This window comes from Tenrec ecaudatus, chromosome 9, assembly GCF_050624435.1.
Source record: "Tenrec ecaudatus isolate mTenEca1 chromosome 9, mTenEca1.hap1, whole genome shotgun sequence".
Classification (NCBI taxonomy): domain Eukaryota; kingdom Metazoa; phylum Chordata; class Mammalia; order Afrosoricida; family Tenrecidae; genus Tenrec; species Tenrec ecaudatus.
The window spans coordinates 87559967-87581038 of record NC_134538.1 but is presented as its reverse complement, the minus strand read 5'-3'; the positions used below and the strand labels follow the sequence as shown (position 1 = coordinate 87581038).

The window sequence follows — 21072 nt, the reverse complement described above, 5'->3', positions numbered from 1 at the left end:
CAATTCATAACAGTAGCAAAATGACAGTTATGAAGTAGCAACAAAACCACAACATGAGGAACTGTATTAAAGGCTCGTGGCATTAGGAAGGTTGAGAACCACTACCTTAGACTCATCAGCCACTTGACATCAAAGGGCTGAATTTCCCCAAGGACAAAGTTCAGAAGGGTTAGGAAAGAGGAAGGAATGGGAACAGGAAACACACAGAAGTGGGATAAATGATGTTTCAGTACAGAGATTGCAATCAATGAGGAGAAATAAAATGTGTGTGCTGTTTTTTCACATAAAACTCATCAACCTGCTCTGTAAAGGTTCACCTAATTCATGAGATGCAGTATTTTAAATTAGAGGTGAAAGTCCAGCACCAGTGGCTTTTAGGGTTTTTGTTTTGTTTTTTAATGTTGTATCACCAAAGAACTGGATGGCAGTGAGAATCAGTGGTTGCACACTGTCAAGTTGACTCGCTTCATAAAACAGAGCAGAACTGTCCCACAGGGTTTCCTAGGCTGAAATCCTGACAGGAGCAGGTCTCCTGGTCTCTTCTCGCCAACAAAATTGCTGGTAGGTTCCAACAGCTGACCTTTCAGGTTGCGACTGAACATTTAACCATTGCACCACCAAGCTCCTTATAGGAATCTGAGTCCAAAAAATGGATTTCAGGTAGAAAATGTCTCTAGGTTTCAAGAAGTTTTACAGATTTCTTAACCAATTTATTTAATTTATTTTACATGCACAAAAGAGAGATATAAGAAAAATGCATATTCCCTCAAAAATAACCCTTTCAATAAAGTAAAAACTCTAAAAAAGAGAAAGTATAGCCTATTCCTTTAATCAGAAGCCTTGAGAGGTATTGAAATCTGCTCTGCTGGATTTTTTAACCTAAGAAGTCTTCTTTCCCTCCAGCTTCTCCCCGCCCGAGCGTTGTACATTGGAGTGAGATAGCTCACGTTTTAAGGTTTCATGAGTCCACAGAAGACAGCACACACTCGGGGTCATCTTTGCTTGATTCAGATAAATCAGAAGAGGAGATTTGGGACTTAGAGTAGATGTTCTATGGGTTAAAACTTTTGGTGTGATAGGTGCGTGGTTTTTTGGGGTTTTTAAAATCATTATATTGGGGGGCTCATACAACTCTTATCACAATCCATACATATATCAATTGTGTCAAGTACATTTGTTGCCATCAACATTCTCAAAACATTTGCTTTCTGCTTGATGGTATCAGCTCCTCATTTTCCCTCCCTCCCCCCTTCCTCATGAACCCTTAATAATTTATAAATTAATATTATTTTGTCATATCTTATACTGTCTGGCATCTCTCTTCAACCACTTTTCTGTTGTCCATCCCCCAGGGAGGGGGTTATATGTAGATCCTTGTAATCAGTTCCCCCTTTCTACCCTACCTTCCCTCCACTCTCCCGGGATCACCACTCTCAGCACTGGTCCTGAAGGGATCATCTGTCCTGGATTCCCTGTTTCCAGTTCCTATATGTACTAGTGTACATTCTCTGGTCTAGCTGAATTTTTAAGTAGAATTTGGATCATGATAGTTGTGGGGGAGCATTTAAGAATGAGAGGAAAGTTGGTAGGTTTCATCATTGCTATACTGCACCCTGACTGGCTCATCTCCTCCCCATGACCCTTTTTTAAGGGGATGTCCAGTTGCCTATAGATGGAGTTTGTGTCCGCAATCTGCACCCCCCCCTCATTCACAATATGATTTTTCATTCTTTGATACCTGATCCCTTAGACACTTCATGATCACACAGGCTGGTGTGCTTCTTCCATGTGGGCCTTGTTGCTTCTGAGCTAGATGGCTGCTTGTTTACCTTCAAGCTTTTAAGACCCCAGATGCTATATCTTTTGATAGCCGAGCACCATCAGCTTTCTTCACCACATTTGCTTATGCACACATTTGTCTTCAGCAATTATGTCAGGAAGGTGAGCATCATGGAATGCCAGTTTAAAAGTGCTCTTGCATTGAGAAAGTATCTGAGTGGAGGTCCAATGTCTATCTGCTACCTTAATACTAAACCTATAAATATATGCACATAGATCTATTTCCCCATCCTCATATATAAATATGTTTACATATGTACATGCCTTTATTTCAATCTCTATAAATACCCTTTGCCTCCTAGCTCTTTCCTCTATTTCCTTTTACTTGAGGTGTGTGTTTTGCATACAGAAATGATATGATACTTTCAGGGGCCAAAGGGTAGAATGTTATGGATTTAATGTTGGCCCCGAAAATATGTGTTGGTGTCCTAATGTAGCAGTGGTCACGCACTCAGCTGCTAACTGAAAGGCCAGTGGTTCAAGACCACCAAATATGCAGAGAGAGAAGAGACCTGACTTTGAGCCCCATACAGATCACATCATCCGAGACCCTCCAGGGTAGTTCTACCCCCTCTTCTAGGGTCCATAGGAGTAGAAAGCTACTAGGTAGCACCCAACCACAAGATAGCTGTGAGTGTCATGCCATTTAGAAACGGGTTCTGTGAATGAGACGATACCGACACATCCTGTTTCCTACACAGAATCCGTTCCGACCTACAAAGCAGCTCGCTATCCTAGAGACGCAGGATGCCAAATACGGAGCCAAGGAAACCCTGGGCTGGGTATGAAATCGACACAGCTGAGCCACCAATTTAGACTTCCGGTCTCCACAGTGGCTACAAAGTAAACTCTGTTCTGACACCTCCCCTCTGACAGCAGCAGGGCAGTGTTGTAGGAGAGCCCGGACCTGGAGAAGGACATCCTGCCTGGCAAAGTAGAGGGACAACACAAAAGCAGAAGGCCCTCAGGAGATGGATTAGCACCGGGCTGCAACAATGGGCTCAAGTCTGGGAACAGGCAGTACTTTGTTCCCTTGTGCCCAGGGTCCTTATGGGTCCAAACCAACTCAATGGGACCAAACAACAACAGGAAACTAACACATACTACTACTATGTACTACTACTATTCAGTGAGTACTTGTGATGTAAATGTGCTACTGACTTGTTAGACAGAGCTCTGTTTTAGATATTATGAAACTACCCATTCAGCTAACTGAAATGGTATTATGGGACTACACAATAAGAAACTGGGTACAAGCATAGCTCGTTCTATTGAGTTCTGCTGCATTGAGCTTCTTCTTTTTTTAACAAACTGATGATTTATGATCACCTTCTGTTGAGCAAGTTAACCAATGCCATTTTTTCAACCCTATGTCCACCCTCCCTGTGTCTGTGTTACATGTTGGTAATCCTCACCATATTTCAAACTGTTTCATAGTGCTTTGCACACTGAATCAGATGCAAAAGAGGGAAAAAAAAAAACCCTCACTGCCATGGACTCAGTGCTGACTCATAGCAACCGCCCTGTGGGTTTCTGAGACAGTAACTGTTTCCTGGAGTAGAAAATCCGCTCTTTCTCCCAGGAAAGCTGCTGGTGGTCTCAAGCTGTGGACCTTGCAGATGCAGCCCAACCTGTAACCACAACACCGCCAGGGCTCCCTAGTAGAACACAGGAGGGGTATAAACATAACTTTCAAATGCACTGAAAAATTGAAAAAAATTGTGTGACTCAAGTTTGTGTGATAGTCACTCTATTGAAGTGGTCTGGAACAGAACCCACAATATCTCAGAGGCATGCCTGCATATAAATATCTATATGTATGTCCACATATGTATTTTAAATGTGTACTCTTAGTGGCTCAGTGAGTTTTCTTTGGTCAACTGGTCTTCCAAAGGAAGTGGGACATGAAGAACAGGGTGTGCTTTCCCAGGGAATTCACTGCTTTTTAAAATCAGATATTACAGTGTGATCAGAAAATAGGCTTCAGAGGCAACATCCTGAAAAGGTAGTTGGTTATCTGCTGAGGAGAGAAACCACATAAGATTCTGGTATAAATGAGCAGATAATACACGTACCAAGGTGAGTCTCAATTGTTTGAATAGCCTCTTTTTTATTTTGACTTTTAACAGTTGTCAAAATTAGTCTGAGTGTCTATCTTGGCTTGGAGTTTTCTCTCCTTGGATGCTGTGAAACATTAATTACTGAGTTTTATATTATATTATATGGGTTATCTGGGTATCGACACCATGACCTTAAGAGAGAGGCAGAAATTAAAATGTACTTATCTGAAGTGAGTTTTCTTAACTAATATTTATTTCTATGAAAGACAAATTATTGATAGTGTTGATTTTCTTATAACTTGAGATATCTAGTTATTTTCAAATAACTCGAGATATCTAGTCAGCATAGCAAGTGCAAAGATACCCTATTGAATGTCCTGACCCTGGACTTTTGAAAAGCAAAGAATATGCCTTTGGAGCTCTGTATTTGTATCTTCCTTTGTAATAGTTAAAACTGTTCATGCCCATTTGAGATCATTCTCTCATAGAGAAGTTTTCTATTTGAAATGCCTGAGCTTTCCACCTTTGAGTTGATACTGGCTCATAATGACCGTGTCGGGCAGAGCAGAGCCGCTCCTTAGGGTTTCTGAGACTGTAAGTCTGTACGCAAGCAAATCAATTCAGCCTTCTCCCCCTGAGTGGCTGGTGGCTCTGAACCACTGACCTTGTAGTTAACAACGCAATGCCCCAATGCTTATTCCACAGCGCCACCAGGGCTCCCAAGGTACTCCTTAGTGAAGCAGTAATTCTACTCTGAATGTTAAATCCAGATTTATTCATATTCAGTTCATTGAGCTATATGTTACAAGGTTTAATATTGAGGCCAAGTCATAAAGTTCTATATATGTCTGCATGAAGTGATAATTATGTACAAAATTAGGCTCTTTAAAAAAATGGTGTAGTGGTTATGAGTTGGGCTGTTAACCTCAAAACCACCATCCACTCCGTGGGAGAATGAAGGGGCTTTCCGATCCAGTAAATAGTTGCCCCTCGGGGGCACTTCTTCCCTGTTGGTCTGGTTTTGTCGTATTAAGTCTAGCTATGATCCTGCTGTGTCATCCAGAGAAAGAATACATGATGCTTAATATGGCTTTTTCACATGGAAGGAATTTGAGCACAGTTTCCTCTGGTAACTAGAAACATGTATGTCGCAGACGTTCTAGCTTGCTTCTAGGATTGGCGAGCTAGAAGGCCCTAGCTCCTCAGAGCCACTGCGCCATTTCCATAGAGTTAGCTAAGCATGCGGCCACAGAAGGTGTTCACCAATCGCCATGAAACCAGTGGCAGAAAGAAAAAAAAATTCAGTCCTAAAAAAAATACACTGTCTACCGACTTTCCTTCTTGCTTTCTTGCAAAGCTAAATATTTTACTAGCTCCAAAAACAAGCCCTACAGGGGCCAGCATTAGAAATTCAGTGGAAACATCAGAACAGACAAAATATAAAAACAGAAATTTTAGCTGGGGAGAGGGAAAGGTGGTGAAAGTATGAGCAGCATTATTTTCATTTCGTTTTTTAAATTAATTTTAATTTAAAAATTAAAAAATTGGGGCAGGAAATGTATGGATGTGCTTTATACAATTGATGTATGTATATGTATGGATTGTGATAAGAGTTGGATGAGTCCCTAATAAAATGTAAAAAAAGAAAAGAGGAGAAAAAAATGATTAGGGCAAAGACTGTACAGGTGTGCTTTATACAATTGATGTATGTATATGTATGAACTGTGATAAGAGTTGTATGAGCCCCAATAAATTGTTAAAAAAAATAAAATTAAATTAAGGATTTCAAAAAAAATAATAAATAAAAATAAAATAATTTTAAATGTTCTTTATGCTAAAGTTGTGTTTGCTAATAGCTTATTTCATGTTTATAGTATTTTATTTCAGAAAACTTGAGTTATATAAGTAGGATGGCAAGTTCTGAGAGAGATGAAGAGAGGCAAGAAAATTATCCGAGAAATGGGTAAGTTTTCCCCAAATCCTGCAAAAAATGTTTCTTCTTCAACTTCAAATATGCTGCATCCTTTCATAGAGTTAACAAAAATGCTTAGCACTGTTTCCAAACATGTTATTTGTCTTGTACTGGACTTCGATATGACCGAGGTTACAATTGGTGTCACAGTGGTTTTAGGACCAGTTATCACTGCAAGATTGAATTTAGCTCTTCAGCAACTTCTTCTAAATTTCATACATTCCTTGTGGCTTACCTGTGTGTAGGGGGAAGATGTCTGAATATTTTCATTTCATTTCTCTATAGATTTACTTCATTCCATGTGGCAGAGATCATTTTTAAAAAGATGTTGGATTCTAATTATTAGTTCACTAGAAGCCTAATGTGCATAGCTACATTATAAAACATCCTCAACAACAATGAATTGATTCAAGGTTTACAGTGGAAATTTTTCAATCTAGCTCATGTCCACATTAACTATAATAACATAATTGTGCCCACTCTAAACCCAGAGGTTCCCCTGTAGAGCTCTGGTTTCATTAACACAGGGCTACCAATAACCAGAAAGGGAGCTCCCTCGACACCAGTTAATCAAGTTTTAGCATGTGTTGATAAGAACCTTCTTGAAGCTGAAGTAAATTCATCTTCTGAATATTTGGAAAACAGAGAGCTACATCTCACACCTCGTAGCTCTCCTTTAATCACAACTCCACTTTAAGGTAGACTTAACCTATATCTTTGGACCATAATATCCAAGCATCTTTTGCTCCTAAGCCCAGAGCCGATCCAGTAAATTCTAAGAGGTGATGAGAACACAAATCTATTACGGAATACATTTGTACACTAAGCATTATCTGAGGACGGAATCATATTTTCAGCACTGATTTCCCAAGTGGTCTCTGTGCTAGTGCGATGGGAGGGCCGGGGCTGTTTAAAATTTAAAGCAAATCGTTGGTGACAGCATAAGAGTGTTTTACAAAGCAGAGAAACAGAGTTGACAAGCACTTGACAAAGTACCTTGCTGAGCTAATGAGTCATCGAGGTTCAGAAAGGCACAAACCACAAGTAAGGGAAGTACATCTGGAGCGTTTCTGACGGATGAATGTCTACCAGGTCATTGGTTCCAGGGCATCAGATGGCCAGTGCCCAGGCGCTGTCTTCCTTGGTCAGAGCCGGCCCAAGTAACACACAGGATTTGGGCTGACCCCCCAACATGTGATCAGCCTGCGTTCACGTGAGGGACTTTATCTTTGTGATGGAGAGTTCGACTGTAATGAATTTGGTGAACGACTAGGAGAGAGAAGAGTAAAAATGTTAAGTATTCTAGTGGTCAGGAGAGAAAGCGGGGGTGTACTTTTTTAAAGAGTCCTTACTTTGTCCTTATTTCACATCAGCTATCTTAATCATTGCTAAGCCAATTAGAACAAATATTGAAAAATGACAAGTATAGTTGAAGGGTCTATTTCCTTAGAATCTGCTTAGCAGCTCAAGTCATGTGGTGAACACAGGGTTGAACACTTGTTCAAGTTGAGCCATCGCTTAACACTGGCTGTTCCTAGACTTCCAAGGTCATCTATAAGGGAAGCAGGACAGGAAAAACAGCCTTTCTATAGGGACCGTGTGCATCCAGGTTAAGGGCACCGTGTAGAGTGTTTACTGAAGGGACCATCTGTATTTCATGACAGGAATGTGCTAAATCGAGTCACTAAGGACAAGGAGTGGTTTGGTTTAGAGAGTAGCTGGAAGATTCAATCTTATCAAGAACTTAATTTTGGAATGCTGGTCCTCACGTCATAAGGCACAGTTAATTGTTGAGGGTTTGAATCTGGAGTAAGACTCAAGTCCAGGTACTGGATAAATAAAGTTGGGCTATTTAACAACTCAGAGTTCAATATCTTATAAAATGGTCAAAAGCACACTAACCAGTAGCCAGAGTCAATTCTGACTCATTGCAACTGCGTGTGTGTCAAGGTAGGACTGTGCTCCACAGAGTTCACAATGGATAGTGGGAAGTTGATTTCTAGGCCTTGCTCCCAAGGCACCTCTGGGTGGACTAAAGCTCCAACCTTTGCAATCAGCAATCACATACATTAACCATTTTCACACCCAGGTACTACCTACCTCACAAGGGTTCATGAGAAATAGTGATGGACAGAAAAAGGCAACAGGTCAATAGAAAGACAATAGCAATTGAGGGTGGCAGCTAGGTGCAACGACTCAGAAAATATGTTGGGGACATGGTTAATTGTGCTAATATTCATAAGGAAGAGGGAAACTACACCTCATTTCATTTGGAGGTGAAAAATGGGAGAAAATGATATGAAATAAACTAGTTATAGCCATGGAAGACAAGGGTTGAAAGCACTATAAAAAGTGAAATCAGAAGAGGGTTTATGTTTTTTGGGGCCTGCCTTTCCAACTTGTAAACCCAACACCTAGAACAGAGTATACTTGTTTAAGATGTTCTGAATAGGCCTCCACTTATTAAAAACTCATGGTTGCTCTTGAATACGCTGTCAAAATGAGTTAGACATTTGCTTCAGAGGAGTGGCTTCAGGTGTTACATTAAAAATCTTAGGGGCAGCGGAAAAGAGTTGGTTTGCTTGGGATTATACTGAAAGTCTTTGCATTGCCCATCAGCATTATTTTTCTTAAAGTTCATTATTGAGGTCAATTTGATATCAAAGGCAACCAGTAACCCAAAGTCTGGCCCTCCAAACCCACCCGAGGCACCCTGGAAGAACAGCCTGGGGGTGTGCTTTTGAAAGGTACAGTGGCTGAGCCCCTCACCCCTTGTGGTACAGCCCCACCCTCTCCTTATGCTGTAGGCACTGCCCATCTGGGTGTCCTGGGGCTGTGGCCCTGGAGTCTTAAAGGGTGGGGAGACCTCCAAGCCTGTCCTGTGACCCCTGCCCTGCTCTCTTCTCTGAACCATGGTAGAAAAGAGATTTTTTTAAAATCCTGGAGTCCTGCTTTGAAGGTTTATAATGAAAGTTACCAAGGGTCAGAAAAGGTTTCCCTGAAACAAAACTTAAGAAAGAAGCATTTACGAAGTTTTAGGCTTTAAAGTCCAAGTTTTGGACAGGAAGAGCGGTAATGGGGCTTTATACCCATGAAGCGTGTTTTATCATCCATGCATACTCTCGGAGCAAATCTGTCCCTCCAGTTCCTAAGTAAACTATTAACCTCTGGTGGGATAAAATTAAATGCCTAGTCAGCCATCCAACCTGGCAGAACAATATGTAATATAGCTGGAGGGAAGAGTCAGGAGTTCTCAGTCATGTAATGGAATTTTAGAAAGCGATGTGTTCACTGCCAGTATTGTGTTAACATTTTAGAAACTCTGTGTGTGCGTGTTTAACAAATGAATTTCCCTGAGCTGAAAAGATCTAATTTATAACTTTCATTTGGGTCTCCTGGCAATGTGTTAGGAAGTGGGCATTTTAAATGGGGATCAAAATTCAGAGTATATTTGTTTAATATGTTCTTCACAGGCCTCCACTTATTGAAAACTCATGGTTGCTCTTGAACACTCTGTCAAAATGAGTTAAAATTTGCTTCAGAGGAGTGGCTTCAGGTGTTACATTAAAAACCTTAGGGGCACAGATAAGAGTTGGTTTGCTTGGGATTATACTAAGTCTTTGCATTGTCCATCAGCATTATTTTTTAAGTTCATTATTGAGGTCAATTTGATATCAACGGCAACTAGTAACCCAAAGTTTGGCCCTCCAAACCCACCCCGAGGCACCCTGGAAGAACAGCCTGCTTTTAAAAGGTCACCGTGTGGGAAACCCTACAGAGGACACACACATGGTCGCCATGCGTCCAATACAACAGCCACCACAACAAAAGATGAAGCCTACCTGGAAGTTTTTTCACATCATGGTCATAGCATAACCTCTCCTTTTTAAATGTTCGTTTTCCAGAACACTGCAAGAATCGCCCAACGTGAGACCACAAGCCGTTGGGCCTATTGAGATCGTAAGTCCAATCCGCTGGAGTGTATGTGATATGAACATTTTAGGGAATTGTGAGTTGTAAATGGAATGGTTGTGTTTTCTTGGTAGTTTGCACATGTATACCTTATTTGAAAAAGTGCACCCACGAGTTATTTCCAGCAGGAGAAAAGCATATTGAAAGTTCCATGCGAGGTGAGGAAAGTACACAGCGCATTTCCCATACCCCAGAGCACACAGAATGACGCGTGGCTTGAGGTGGCGCCTTGCAAAGGTCAATTGAGAAGAAGAAACACAGTCAGTGGCTCCAGAGCGACTGTATAGATGCACATTTTGTCAATAGGTAAATGTTTCCAGATTTGTGTGTGTGAGCAGTTAATATATTATAATGACATTTACTGTCTTACATTTACATTTTAATGATCTCCAATGATTGTACATTGATACATGTCGTTTTTATTTTAAGTCATTATAAATCCTTTTTAAGTAAAAGAACAAGCATCTAAATAGTTTATAAATCATATATATATCACAAAAGGAGCCCTTGTGGAGCGATCATGAAGTGCTTGTCTGGGAACCAAAAAGTCAGCGCTTAAAAATCTCTCAGAGGCTCCACAGGAGAAAGGAGTGGCTATCTGTTCTGCTGTTGACCGTGGCCTTGGGAAGCCTGTGCTACTTTTAAGAGTCACCATCATCCTGACAGAAGTGGATTGGAGTTGCGCTTGTGGGGGGAGGGGTTGTGATTTTTTAATGTCAGAAAGAGTGTCTAGTGCCTGCCTGTTCACGGAGCATGTGTTTTGCGCATGTTTGGGTTTCAGAATCGTGCTTTGAAGGCTGTCGAATAGAATGGAGAGCATTCCGTATTTGGCTGTCCGGCATTTCTTTCTTTTGCCAAACAGCCTTGACAATTCTACTAACTCGATGGGCTTTCAAATAAGAATCCAGAAGCTAACCCATAGCATTTGTTGAGCAAACTGAAGCCCTTCACGGCTCTGCTGAATCGTTACTGTGGTGCAGAGAAGCCGGGGACAAAGATTTGAGAAAAGGTCGCAGGTTAATGTTCCATAAACCAAAATATTTCATCCCTGTCTTTAGGAATAGCTTAATTGCGGAGTAAATCCATGGGAAGGCAGCTTCTGGTTCACACTCACATGTGGCCTAATTTGTGCCACAAATCTATCGTTTGTACTACTTCATGTTTCCACAACACTTTCAAATAGAATGCAAAGCCGTAAGATTACTTCGTGGGTTTATTTAGTCTTTTAGGTCACGTGGACAGCAGCATTTACTCAGAGGCAACCACACTTGTCTGTGGCTAGCATAGCGCTGTTTTGTTTCCTCAGTTCCGCTTTGCTGACGGACTGGACCTCGTGCTCATGACTGTGGGGTTACTGGCATCGTTGATGAATGGAGCCTGTCTTCCTGTAATGTCACTGGTTCTGGGGGAAATGAGTGACAAGTTCATTAGCAGCTGCCTCAGCAGCACCAACAGAAGTGAGTACAACATTCGTTTTTCTGGACTGCGGAGGACTCACGCGCACTAATTGATAAAAACCAATGTGTACAATACAGAGTATTGTATGATCAAACAGCATTTATATAACATGTATTTAAGTCATGTAGTCTTGTGATTTGCTAAAGAATAAAGTGTATCCACAAAGAAACCATGAGCACTTAATGGTACGGCATCATTGTCAAATCATATTTTATATTTCATATGAAGGCTATCGAAGAGATTTAGATAATTATTTTTAAGGGTTCCAACAAATATAAATGTATTTCTAAATTTACTGACAGTACTTCATATATGAGAGTTACCTGAGACTGACAATGGAAAAACATGTCACTCTAGAAATGTGTAGAATTTTCTATCACAAATGGTCCTACGTCCTAATTTAGTCAAAGGCTTGGATCACTCCAGGCCATTGTGTTGCACCCTTTAAAAATCTCTTTAAATTTTTAAACCCATTAAAAAATATTTTAAATCCTTTACCAAAAAAAAAAAAGAAGAGATCATTAATGGGTCATTATTTCAGATTTCTTTCTTCATACAGGGGCATACATGATATTACAGAACATGATACTGCAATGAAGCAGCAAAGAACATGCAGAAAATTCCAGCACTAAGAGCAAACACATTGAATGCAGATAGGCAGGGGGCAGGGGTGGAGAAATTGCGATTGGTGCAGGGAAGACAGGTACTTGGGGACCACCTGGGTTTGCAGACATCCATGTATACACATCCTCTTCAGGATTAGTTCAGGATTGTGTGTTTTTCAAGTTGACCTTCTTCTTTACCTGTAAGTTCCTGCAGTTCTCCTATAATCTTCTGTATGGGATGAATGTTACACATTTTAGTAATTTCCTGATTTTGTATGTTTTCTCCTTAAAATTTGACCTTAAGAAGTGTCCTTTCCTGCTGTTCATTATAACTGGGACACATACCTCATTTAGACACACAGCCTAGCTATGTCTCTGTTTACCTCTTTCTTTGTCCTATTTGATTTTTCATGCCAATTTCTACCACCTTGGTTTCCACCCAAAGACTCAATTGTCCTAGCCTTGTTTAAGGAGCCCTGGTGGTGTTGTGGTTTACACGTTAGGCTTCTACACACAAGGTCAGTAGTTCAAAACCAGCAGCCACTCTACTCCCACAAAGATTTACAGTCTTGGAAACCCACAGAGGCAGTTCTACTCCACTCTATAGGGTTGCAATGAGTCAGAATTAACTCAGAGACAATGAAAATTTGTGTATGTAGTTTAAGCCTTGCTTTCCCTTTTATAGTCTTCCATGTGATAGTTGTGCTTCTGAGGGGTTATGTTTTTCATATTTTAATCATATAAATTAAATCAGTGATGCCATTCTATTTGTTAATCATAAAGATCCAATTCCGTGAACAAATGCGGATTGTTTGTTGACAATATCTCTTTCTGGGTGGATGGATGGATGGATGGATGGATGGATGGATGGATGGATGGATGGATGGATAACACTAGTGATCTAAGACAGTCTGTTTGGGAGTACTTCTTTGTAACTAATATTTTCTTGTGGTTTTGATGATCATTGACATAGCATATCAGGCTGCCATTTGACAATTTCTACACAAACTATTGAGTGACATTAGTTCAATCTTCTTCAAAATGTGTCAGTATTCTCTTTAATTGTGTCCTGCTTGTTCTATTTCTAGCACTCTAGTTAGCCTGTCCCTTTATCTTCTCACGTTTGTCTCAGAGTAATTATTACTGGAAAAATTATTTTTCTTAGATCTGTTCTATAGCTTACTGCCATACCTGCTTCTGATGGGGCAAGTAGCGCATACCGTATGGATACTGCTGTGAATGCTCTCCAGCATTCAACAATCAACAATGTGTTTTATCAAATATGGTCAAAACGGATTTGATAAATTCTTGGATATGACTGGTATATTATAATATATTAAAATTAATTAGGGATCATAGGCGTGTACCCTCAACCTTTCAATATTTACTTCCTTGAAGATAATTGTGTGGTCCCACAAATAAAATATGAATCATAACCACCATTTATTGAGGGTCCATTTTTGTGTCAGAATTGAGCACTTGCTCATTTCCTCTGTTTATAAAATCTCCAAAATGAACTTATCGCATTTTTATGTACTTTAGGTACCACGGATAGAGACAATATCTATTACATTTATTAAACTCTGTGCCATTCAGTCAATTCCAACTCATAGCGACCCTATAGCACAGAGTAGAACTGTCCCTGTGGGTTTTGATCCTGCCACTCCATGGGAGTAGAAAGCATTATCTTCCTCAGAATTACCTTCATTAGCTAAGTTAAATCTCATTACAATTGTCTGTTAAGTTGTAGTGCCCTTCATTTCTGTAATGTAAGTTCTGATATTTGTAATACGATTGTTATGATATTTTTTCCTTCCACAATTCCGTAAATAGAATAAAGAGAAAAATGAATGTCTGCATATAAATAAAGAATATGGGATAATGATGTTGTGGTATGTAGGTGATAAAGAACCATGGTGTTTACAATTCATTTCAAGTATTATTAACAGAAAATTATGACAGTGGATATTGATCACTGTTATGTACTATGGGAGAAATAATAACTTTAGACTGTGAATTAGTGTATAGCCTATTTTTCATTGGAACATTTGTAGCCAAGGGTTGTTTGAAGCAGTTGTTCTATGTGGCCCTCCTGGCTAGACCACATGTTTCTGAATGCTTCATTTGCTTTTCCTGTGGCTTCTTCTAGATTTCCTGCTTCTATTTTGCCTTTTCTTGGACTCTCTAATTCAGAACACTGAATGATAAATGCACAACCTTTGGAAAGACAGGGGAACCAGTTCCATTATTACTATTTTTCCAACAGTTTCCTGCAAGCTATTAGGGAAATGGCTAGTATTTTCTTGTAATTTTTAATGTTGCATAAGTGCTTAAGGTCAGGGATGAAAAAGAGTAGAGATAATTATTTTAAAGTTTAGATAATCATAAACATGTGGATGGGTATTTGAACCCATTTTTTGAGAATGCTTTGGAGAGTATCTATGAAGTTATACTAAATAATTTTTAAATATGTTTTTTCTTGGTTTGTTTTTACAGCAAATTATCAGAACTGTACTCAGTCTCAAGAGAAGACAACTGAAGATATTATGCTGTAAGTCCAAATAAAATTCTAATATCAGGTGCACTGCAAGCTGTTTCATTCAATACTTAAATAAAAAATAGCAACAAACAATTGAAAAGTGTCATTAATATTGCATATGTTTGGAGCTAATATTTCCTCTTCTCTCCTTATATATTATATAATTATTCCATATTTTTTCTTGTATTCAATGGCTTGTAAATTCACATCCTTTGGATTATAGTTGACAAATTAATAGATCATTTATGGTAATTTGCATTCTTATACCAGTTTTACTTTAAAAACAAAACATAAAATCTCACCGCCATTGAGTTAATTCTGGCTCCTAGCAACTCTGTCAGACAGAACAGAACTGCCCCTGTAGGTTTCTGAGACTGCAGCTCTTTCCAGGAGTTGAAATTCAAGTCATTTCCCAAGAAGCAAGTGGTAGTGCAAACTGCTGCCCTTGTGGTTAGAAGCCCAACTAATGACCAATCCGTATACCACCAGGGCACCCAAAGGATAATGATGAAGATGTCTCTTTTTAAAAATGATTTCCTTTCCAAGCATGATAGACTTTGCCATTACTATAAACTTTTAAAAGCAAATAGATTTATGCAGCAAACATAGTAAAAGCTAGAATGGGGGGTCAATAGTTATTAGGGACTCAGGATCCGTCTGTTGTTGCTTGCATTGACTTCGATCTTAAACATCACTCCTTGATCCAAAGTAGCTGTCAGAGCCCAGCCATTAGCGAGGAGAGAGAAGAAAATTCCCCACCCACCACCCCAACATGTAAGCCTAGCCCAGTCAGATTTCTTTAGTAAGCCTTACCAGGTGTTCCACCCAAAAAATGGCCTGCTAATAGGCAGAGAGCCACATCTATTGTAGCTGGGCATACTGACACTCAAAAGATAGAGTTCTTTTTGTAAGAAAGATAATAATGTGATGGCATTTGCCGGCAGATTATAATTAGCCATTTCAGCTGCTTGAAGTTATAGCACAGTATGATTTCTAAATTGTTTTCATCACACCTGAGAGACGTTAATAGATGGTACATTAAGAGGAGGGGCAGGTGTCCATGGTCAGTGGACTGCGACCATCTGTTAAACTACTTGCAATATCCTTTTTTCAGACTTTTCCATCTCTTCATGTTTGTGTTCAGTCTTTAACAGGGCCAGAGGTGGGAAGGGGCCTGGGCCTAAGCATGCAATCTTTCCCAAACCTACTTCCTTCGGGCAAGTCAGATCACAGTTTCCAGATTTAAATAATGGACTCTTACTTATTCTAGCTGTAGAGGCTGTTGAATAACTACAGTGTCGGCTTCAATTTCTTTATCAATAAGATATGATATCTATAGTTTCCCATCTCGTGGTCCTGGAGGGTAAGATTGGCATATGTAAAGTGTCTAGTATAATGTTTTCCACACTGGACGTGCCCCATGATAGAGGTCAGTGATGGGCCAGTGGTAGAATTTCTAGCCTTTCTTATGAGAAACCAGGAGTCCTTTCCCAACAACATACTCGGACTCAGCCACACTTGTCTTTCAGTGAGGCGTGGGGGTTGCCCTGATGCTAAACAGGTTTCAGCAGTTTTCAGACCAAGCTAGACTAGGGAGGAGAGCCTGGAGATCTACTTCTGAAAGTTAGTCAATGCAAACCCTTCTAATCACACGGACAGCCTCAGGCTTCGTTCTCTGTCTCTGGAACACTCCTCGTCTTGCTCTTTGTATGGCTGGCTCCTCTTCATCTTTTGGCTACCAGATAAAACCTCCCTTTCACAAAGATCTTTCCTTATCTGCACTAGCGCTCCACACCCGCATTACCCTACAAATCACTCAGAGCCCTAACAGCCTGTTTACTCCCTCATAGAACAAGTTCAAATTCTTTTACTTGAGTTTTGGCTCTTTTCTCCCACTAACAATGGGAGATAACAATGGGATAAACAATGATCTCGGTGGCTGTGCTATCACCTCACCCCTAGTGAGAACTGTCACCAAGGGAAACACAAGGCCACTGAATGCATTCCTTCTCTTGGCGGCCCTGTAGGACAGGGTGGACCTGCCCCTGTGAGTTTCTGAGACTGTAACTTTACGGGAGTAGAAAGCCCCACCTTTCTCCCAAGGAGGAACTGGTGGTTTCCAACTATTGACCTTGGCATTAGCAGCCTGACTCAAACCATTATGACACCAGAGCTCCTAGTACGCGTTGAGTAAATGGTTATTAAATAAATACACCTAGTACCTGGTCGCTAGTTGGATATTTAGATGGTTTTTAAGATTTTCTGCTTTATTGTTGATGATGCAGTGAAATTATATGTATAGCTTAATCCTTGTACATATTTCCTGAGGCTAACACGTTAAAGTTGAATTTTTACGTAAATGTTATGTATCAAATCCTTTTTACTGTGACCACTTGGCTTATATGCAGATATCAATTCCATCCATCTTCATTACCGCTTTTCAAGTTAAAGCAATACAAATGGAAGGGAAAGGTGATTAACAAATACGCTTTAAAAGACGAATTTCCACTAATAATCTGAGAGTGACCCTCTCTTCAGTCAGCAGGGGAACGCGGATGATCATACTCTTCCTGGGGCTGGTTATTGGCGTGCCTTGCTAGGCGGTAGCACAGCTGCCCTAACTCCAGGAGTGCATTAAGTTCCTTTTTTGTTAACACAGAAGAAAGCTGTGCATCCATCATCTGAACATTCACACTGACTTTATTTTTATTTTTAGGTTGGTGTTGTATTATATTGGAATAGGACTGGCTGCCTTGGTTTTTGGCTACATGCAGATTTCTTTTTGGGTTATAACTGCAGCGCGGCAAACCAAGAGAATCCGAAAACAGTTTTTTCATTCGATTCTATCACAGGACATCAGCTGGTTTGATGGCTGTAACATCGGTGAACTCAACACTCGCATGACTGAGTAAGACGACAGGTTTATAAGCCATTGACTTTGTGTTAATATATAACCTATACATGGCTTACTCATTTCACTCGCTTCTTTCAGGGACATCCACAAGATCAATGATGGTATTGGAGAAAAGTTTGTCCTGATCTTTCAGAACATCTCTACTTTTTCCATCGGCCTGACAATTGGTCTGGTGAAAGGTTGGAAAGTCGCCCTGATGACTCTGTCCACAGCCCCGCTTATCATGGCTTCCGCAGCACTGTGTTCCAGGGTGGGTAGCTGTCTAATCCAGGGTTGACTATATCCAATAAGAATTTCTATTCCATTTCCTGTTGCCCAGGAGCCGTAGTGGTGTCGTGGTTATGCACTGGGCTGTGATTTGCAAGCCCAGTGGTGTAAAACCACCAGCCACTCCACAGGGCAAAGATGACACTTTCTACTATGGTAAAGAGTTACAGTCTTGGAAACCCACCTTGGCAGTTCTACCGTGGCCTTTAGGATCACTGTTAGTTGGCCTGCACTTGATGGTGATGAGTTTGGTGTTTACCATGTCCCAGAATAGAGATAATATACACTACAGAATGTTTTAAAAAAATTTTTCTCATTAATCACCTTCCTAGAAGCAAGCCGTTTTGCTAAAATATGGCTTGTTTCAAAAACCTTACTATAGGATAGGATAGAACTGCCCCTGTGGGTTTATGAGATTGTAACTCTTTATGTGAGTAGCAAGCCCCATCTTTCTCCAGTGGAGCAGCTGGTGGGTTTTGAACTGCTGACTTTGTGGACTGCAACCCAACACTATAAGCCACCGGTGCCCCCAAGACTATACATCGTTATGAGAGTAGAAGCCTCATCGTTCTCCCACAGAGATGCTAGTGATAGCTACCTGATCATCTTGCTTGCTGACAGTGAAGAGAACTTGAAGCACTTGCTGATGAAGATCAAGGACTGCAGCCTTCAGTATAGACGGCCATTCAATGTGAAGAAAACCCAAACCCTGACGACTAGACCAACATGTAATATGATGGTAAAAGGAGAAAGGATTAAAGTGGTCAACTGTTTCCTCTTGCTTGGATTCGCAAGCAATGCTCATGGAAGCAGCAGTCAGGAGATCAAACGACACATCCCATTGGGTAAATCTGCTGCACAAGACCTCTTCAAAATGTTGAAAAGCAAGGAGGTTACTTTGAGGACTAAGGTGTCCCTGACCCAAGCTGTGGTATTTTCAATTGTTTAATTTGCATGAGAAAGTCGGGCATTGAATAAGAAAGACCAAAGAAGAATCAATGCCTTTGAGTTAGGGTACTAGCAAAGAAGATTTTGGACTGCCAAAAGAACAAGCAAATCTGTCTTGGAAGAAGTACAGACAAAATGCTCCTTAGAGACAAGGATGCTAAGACTGTCTAACATTCATTAAACATGTTGTCAGGAAAGCTCAGTCCCTGGAAAAGGAGATCATGCTTAGTAAATTAGAGGGACAGTGAAAAAGAGGAAGGCTCTCAGCAAGATGGACTGACATCGTGCCTGCAACAATGGGCTCAAGTTTAGGAACAGTTGTAAGGATGGATCAGATCAGGCAGTGTTTTGGTGTGTTGTACAGAAGATCACATCCTGGCAGTTATGATAGTGGAAAAAACAAATAACAAATCATGTGTAATTTTCCTTCTACCTGTAGAACTTGCCTTTTTATTTAAAGAAATTAAACCTCTTTTAGAAGATATATATATATCTTTATTGGTTACTGTGTAACCTATTTGGTTGGTTTGGCTAAGGATATTCTAGACACATGAACCCTGGTGGTGTATGCTCTGGGCTGCTAATTTGAAAGTCATTAGTTGGAAACTACCAGCTGCTCCTTGAGAAAAAGTCCTGGTTTTCTACTCCAGTGAAGAATTACTGTCTATGAAACTCACAGGGACAGTTCTTCCCTGTCCCATAGAGCTGCTGTGAGTCAGAATTGGTTTGATGGCAGTGAGTTTCTAATTTTATTCTGGACACCAGGAAACCTGGTGGCTCAGTGGGATATGTTAGTCTGCTAGCTGCAAGTTTGTTAGTTCAAATCTACCAACATTTTCTTGAGGGAAACATGATACTGACTAGACCTGAAAAGATGTACAGTTTTGGAAAGCATAAGGTGGTGTTCTACTTGGTTCAATAAGGTTGCTATGGGTTGGAATCAACTTGATAGGAAATGGGGTATCATGGACACTGCTCAATTTAGATGCACATGTATGCAGGATCATGTTGCCCTCCCTGCTGTGGTCCCATGAGTCATCCCTTTGGAAGAAAAATCAAGTCAAGTCAAATCAAGCACATGAATTTAGAGGGTATGAAAATGAATGGTGTATCTTCTATGTTATCATTTTCCAAGTGCTTCACAGGATAACCAGAAAGATACCCACCTTCTAAAGAGATTTGTATTTTTATAATAAAGAAAGAGAAAAGGTAGAGGAGATCTACCTGTAGAAGTTAAAAACTTATACAGAGATAGATGATAGATAGATAGACTCTGAGTTGAGTTAGGCTAAACTCTCTCATTGCCTATGAGACTTTAAACAAGTCCATTAATAATTTGACCGTTGGTTTATTCATTTGCAAACTGACAAAAATGGACTAATTGATATCTGAGTACCTTCCAATAATAAAACTATGCGATTCTAGAGCCTGCCAGAATTACATGCTCTGTGCACCGGTCTAACACCAGAGCCGTTCTTTGGCTAACTGTAATTGTGTTTTATTGTAGATGGTCATTTCATTGACCACTAAGGAATTCACTGCTTATTCTAAAGCCGGAGCTGTAGCAGAAGAAGTTCTGTCATCAATCCGAACAGTCATAGCCTTTGGAGGCCAAGAGAAAGAAATTCAAAGGTCTGTCCCCATTAACACTGACGATACTGGCTTGTGTTTATTTTGTCTCAGGGTTATTTATTACATTATACATTGTGTTTTGTCTTTTCAAGGTATACCCAGAATTTAAATGATGCAAAGGATATTGGTGTCAAAAAGGCTATCGTTTCTAAACTGTCTCTTGGTGCTGTGTACTTCTTTATAAATGGAACCTACGGACTAGCGTTTTGGTATGGGACCTCCTTGATTCTTAGTGGAGATCCTGCTTACACCATCGGGACTGTTCTTGCTGTAAGTCTTGGTGGAGAACAAGATACACTGGCCTAGATCATCTTTTCGTACCGAGATGTTGTTAGTTGCCATCAGGTTGATTTTGGCTCATGGTGGCCCCAAGTGTGCAAGTAGAACTGAATTCATAAGGCTCTCAGTGCTGTATCCTCCCAGAAGCAGACACCGAGTGTGACTGCCTCTGGGCTTCTGAAGATGTTCACACTACCCACCTTTCAGCAAGCACTGAAGCTCTTGGGGGGTGGGGATAGGGGGGGTGGAACTCACTGCCATCAGTCCCTTGATTTTGACGTTTAGGAACCTTACACAGAGATGCCAAGGCTGTAATTAGGGAAACAGACACCTTCACCTTTCTCCTGTAGATCAGTTGGTGGGCTTGAACCACAGATCTTGTGGTTAGTGATCTAACTTTACCCCAAAATATTTAGTGTTTTCTAATATTTCCTCTTTGAAGGGAACTGAATATTTAAAGAAGAATGTGGTTTTATGTATACTTTCCTTCAAGTGATGTACCAAACCAAACTCACTTCCATCAAATCAATTCTGACTCGTGGCGACCCTATAAGACCCGCGAACCCCTGCGGGTTACTGAGACTGTA

The 21072-nt window shown here is 40.4% G+C and overlaps 1 protein-coding gene across 1 annotated transcript in view; it reads left to right on the top strand.

Moving 5' to 3' along the window:
* The first annotated feature begins 5809 nt into the window (after positions 1 to 5809).
* ABCB5 (ATP binding cassette subfamily B member 5) overlaps positions 5810 to 21072 on the top strand; it is a 124935-nt gene continuing 109672 nt past the window's right edge. Inside the window, exons 1-8 of the mRNA XM_075557582.1 lie at positions 5810 to 5862; positions 9777 to 9831; positions 11150 to 11300; positions 14403 to 14457; positions 17162 to 17353; positions 17438 to 17609; positions 20082 to 20206; positions 20299 to 20476. Of these exons, the coding sequence (XP_075413697.1) occupies positions 5810 to 5862; positions 9777 to 9831; positions 11150 to 11300; positions 14403 to 14457; positions 17162 to 17353; positions 17438 to 17609; positions 20082 to 20206; positions 20299 to 20476 (981 nt within the window). The remainder of the gene's footprint in view (positions 5863 to 9776; positions 9832 to 11149; positions 11301 to 14402; positions 14458 to 17161; positions 17354 to 17437; positions 17610 to 20081; positions 20207 to 20298; positions 20477 to 21072) is intronic.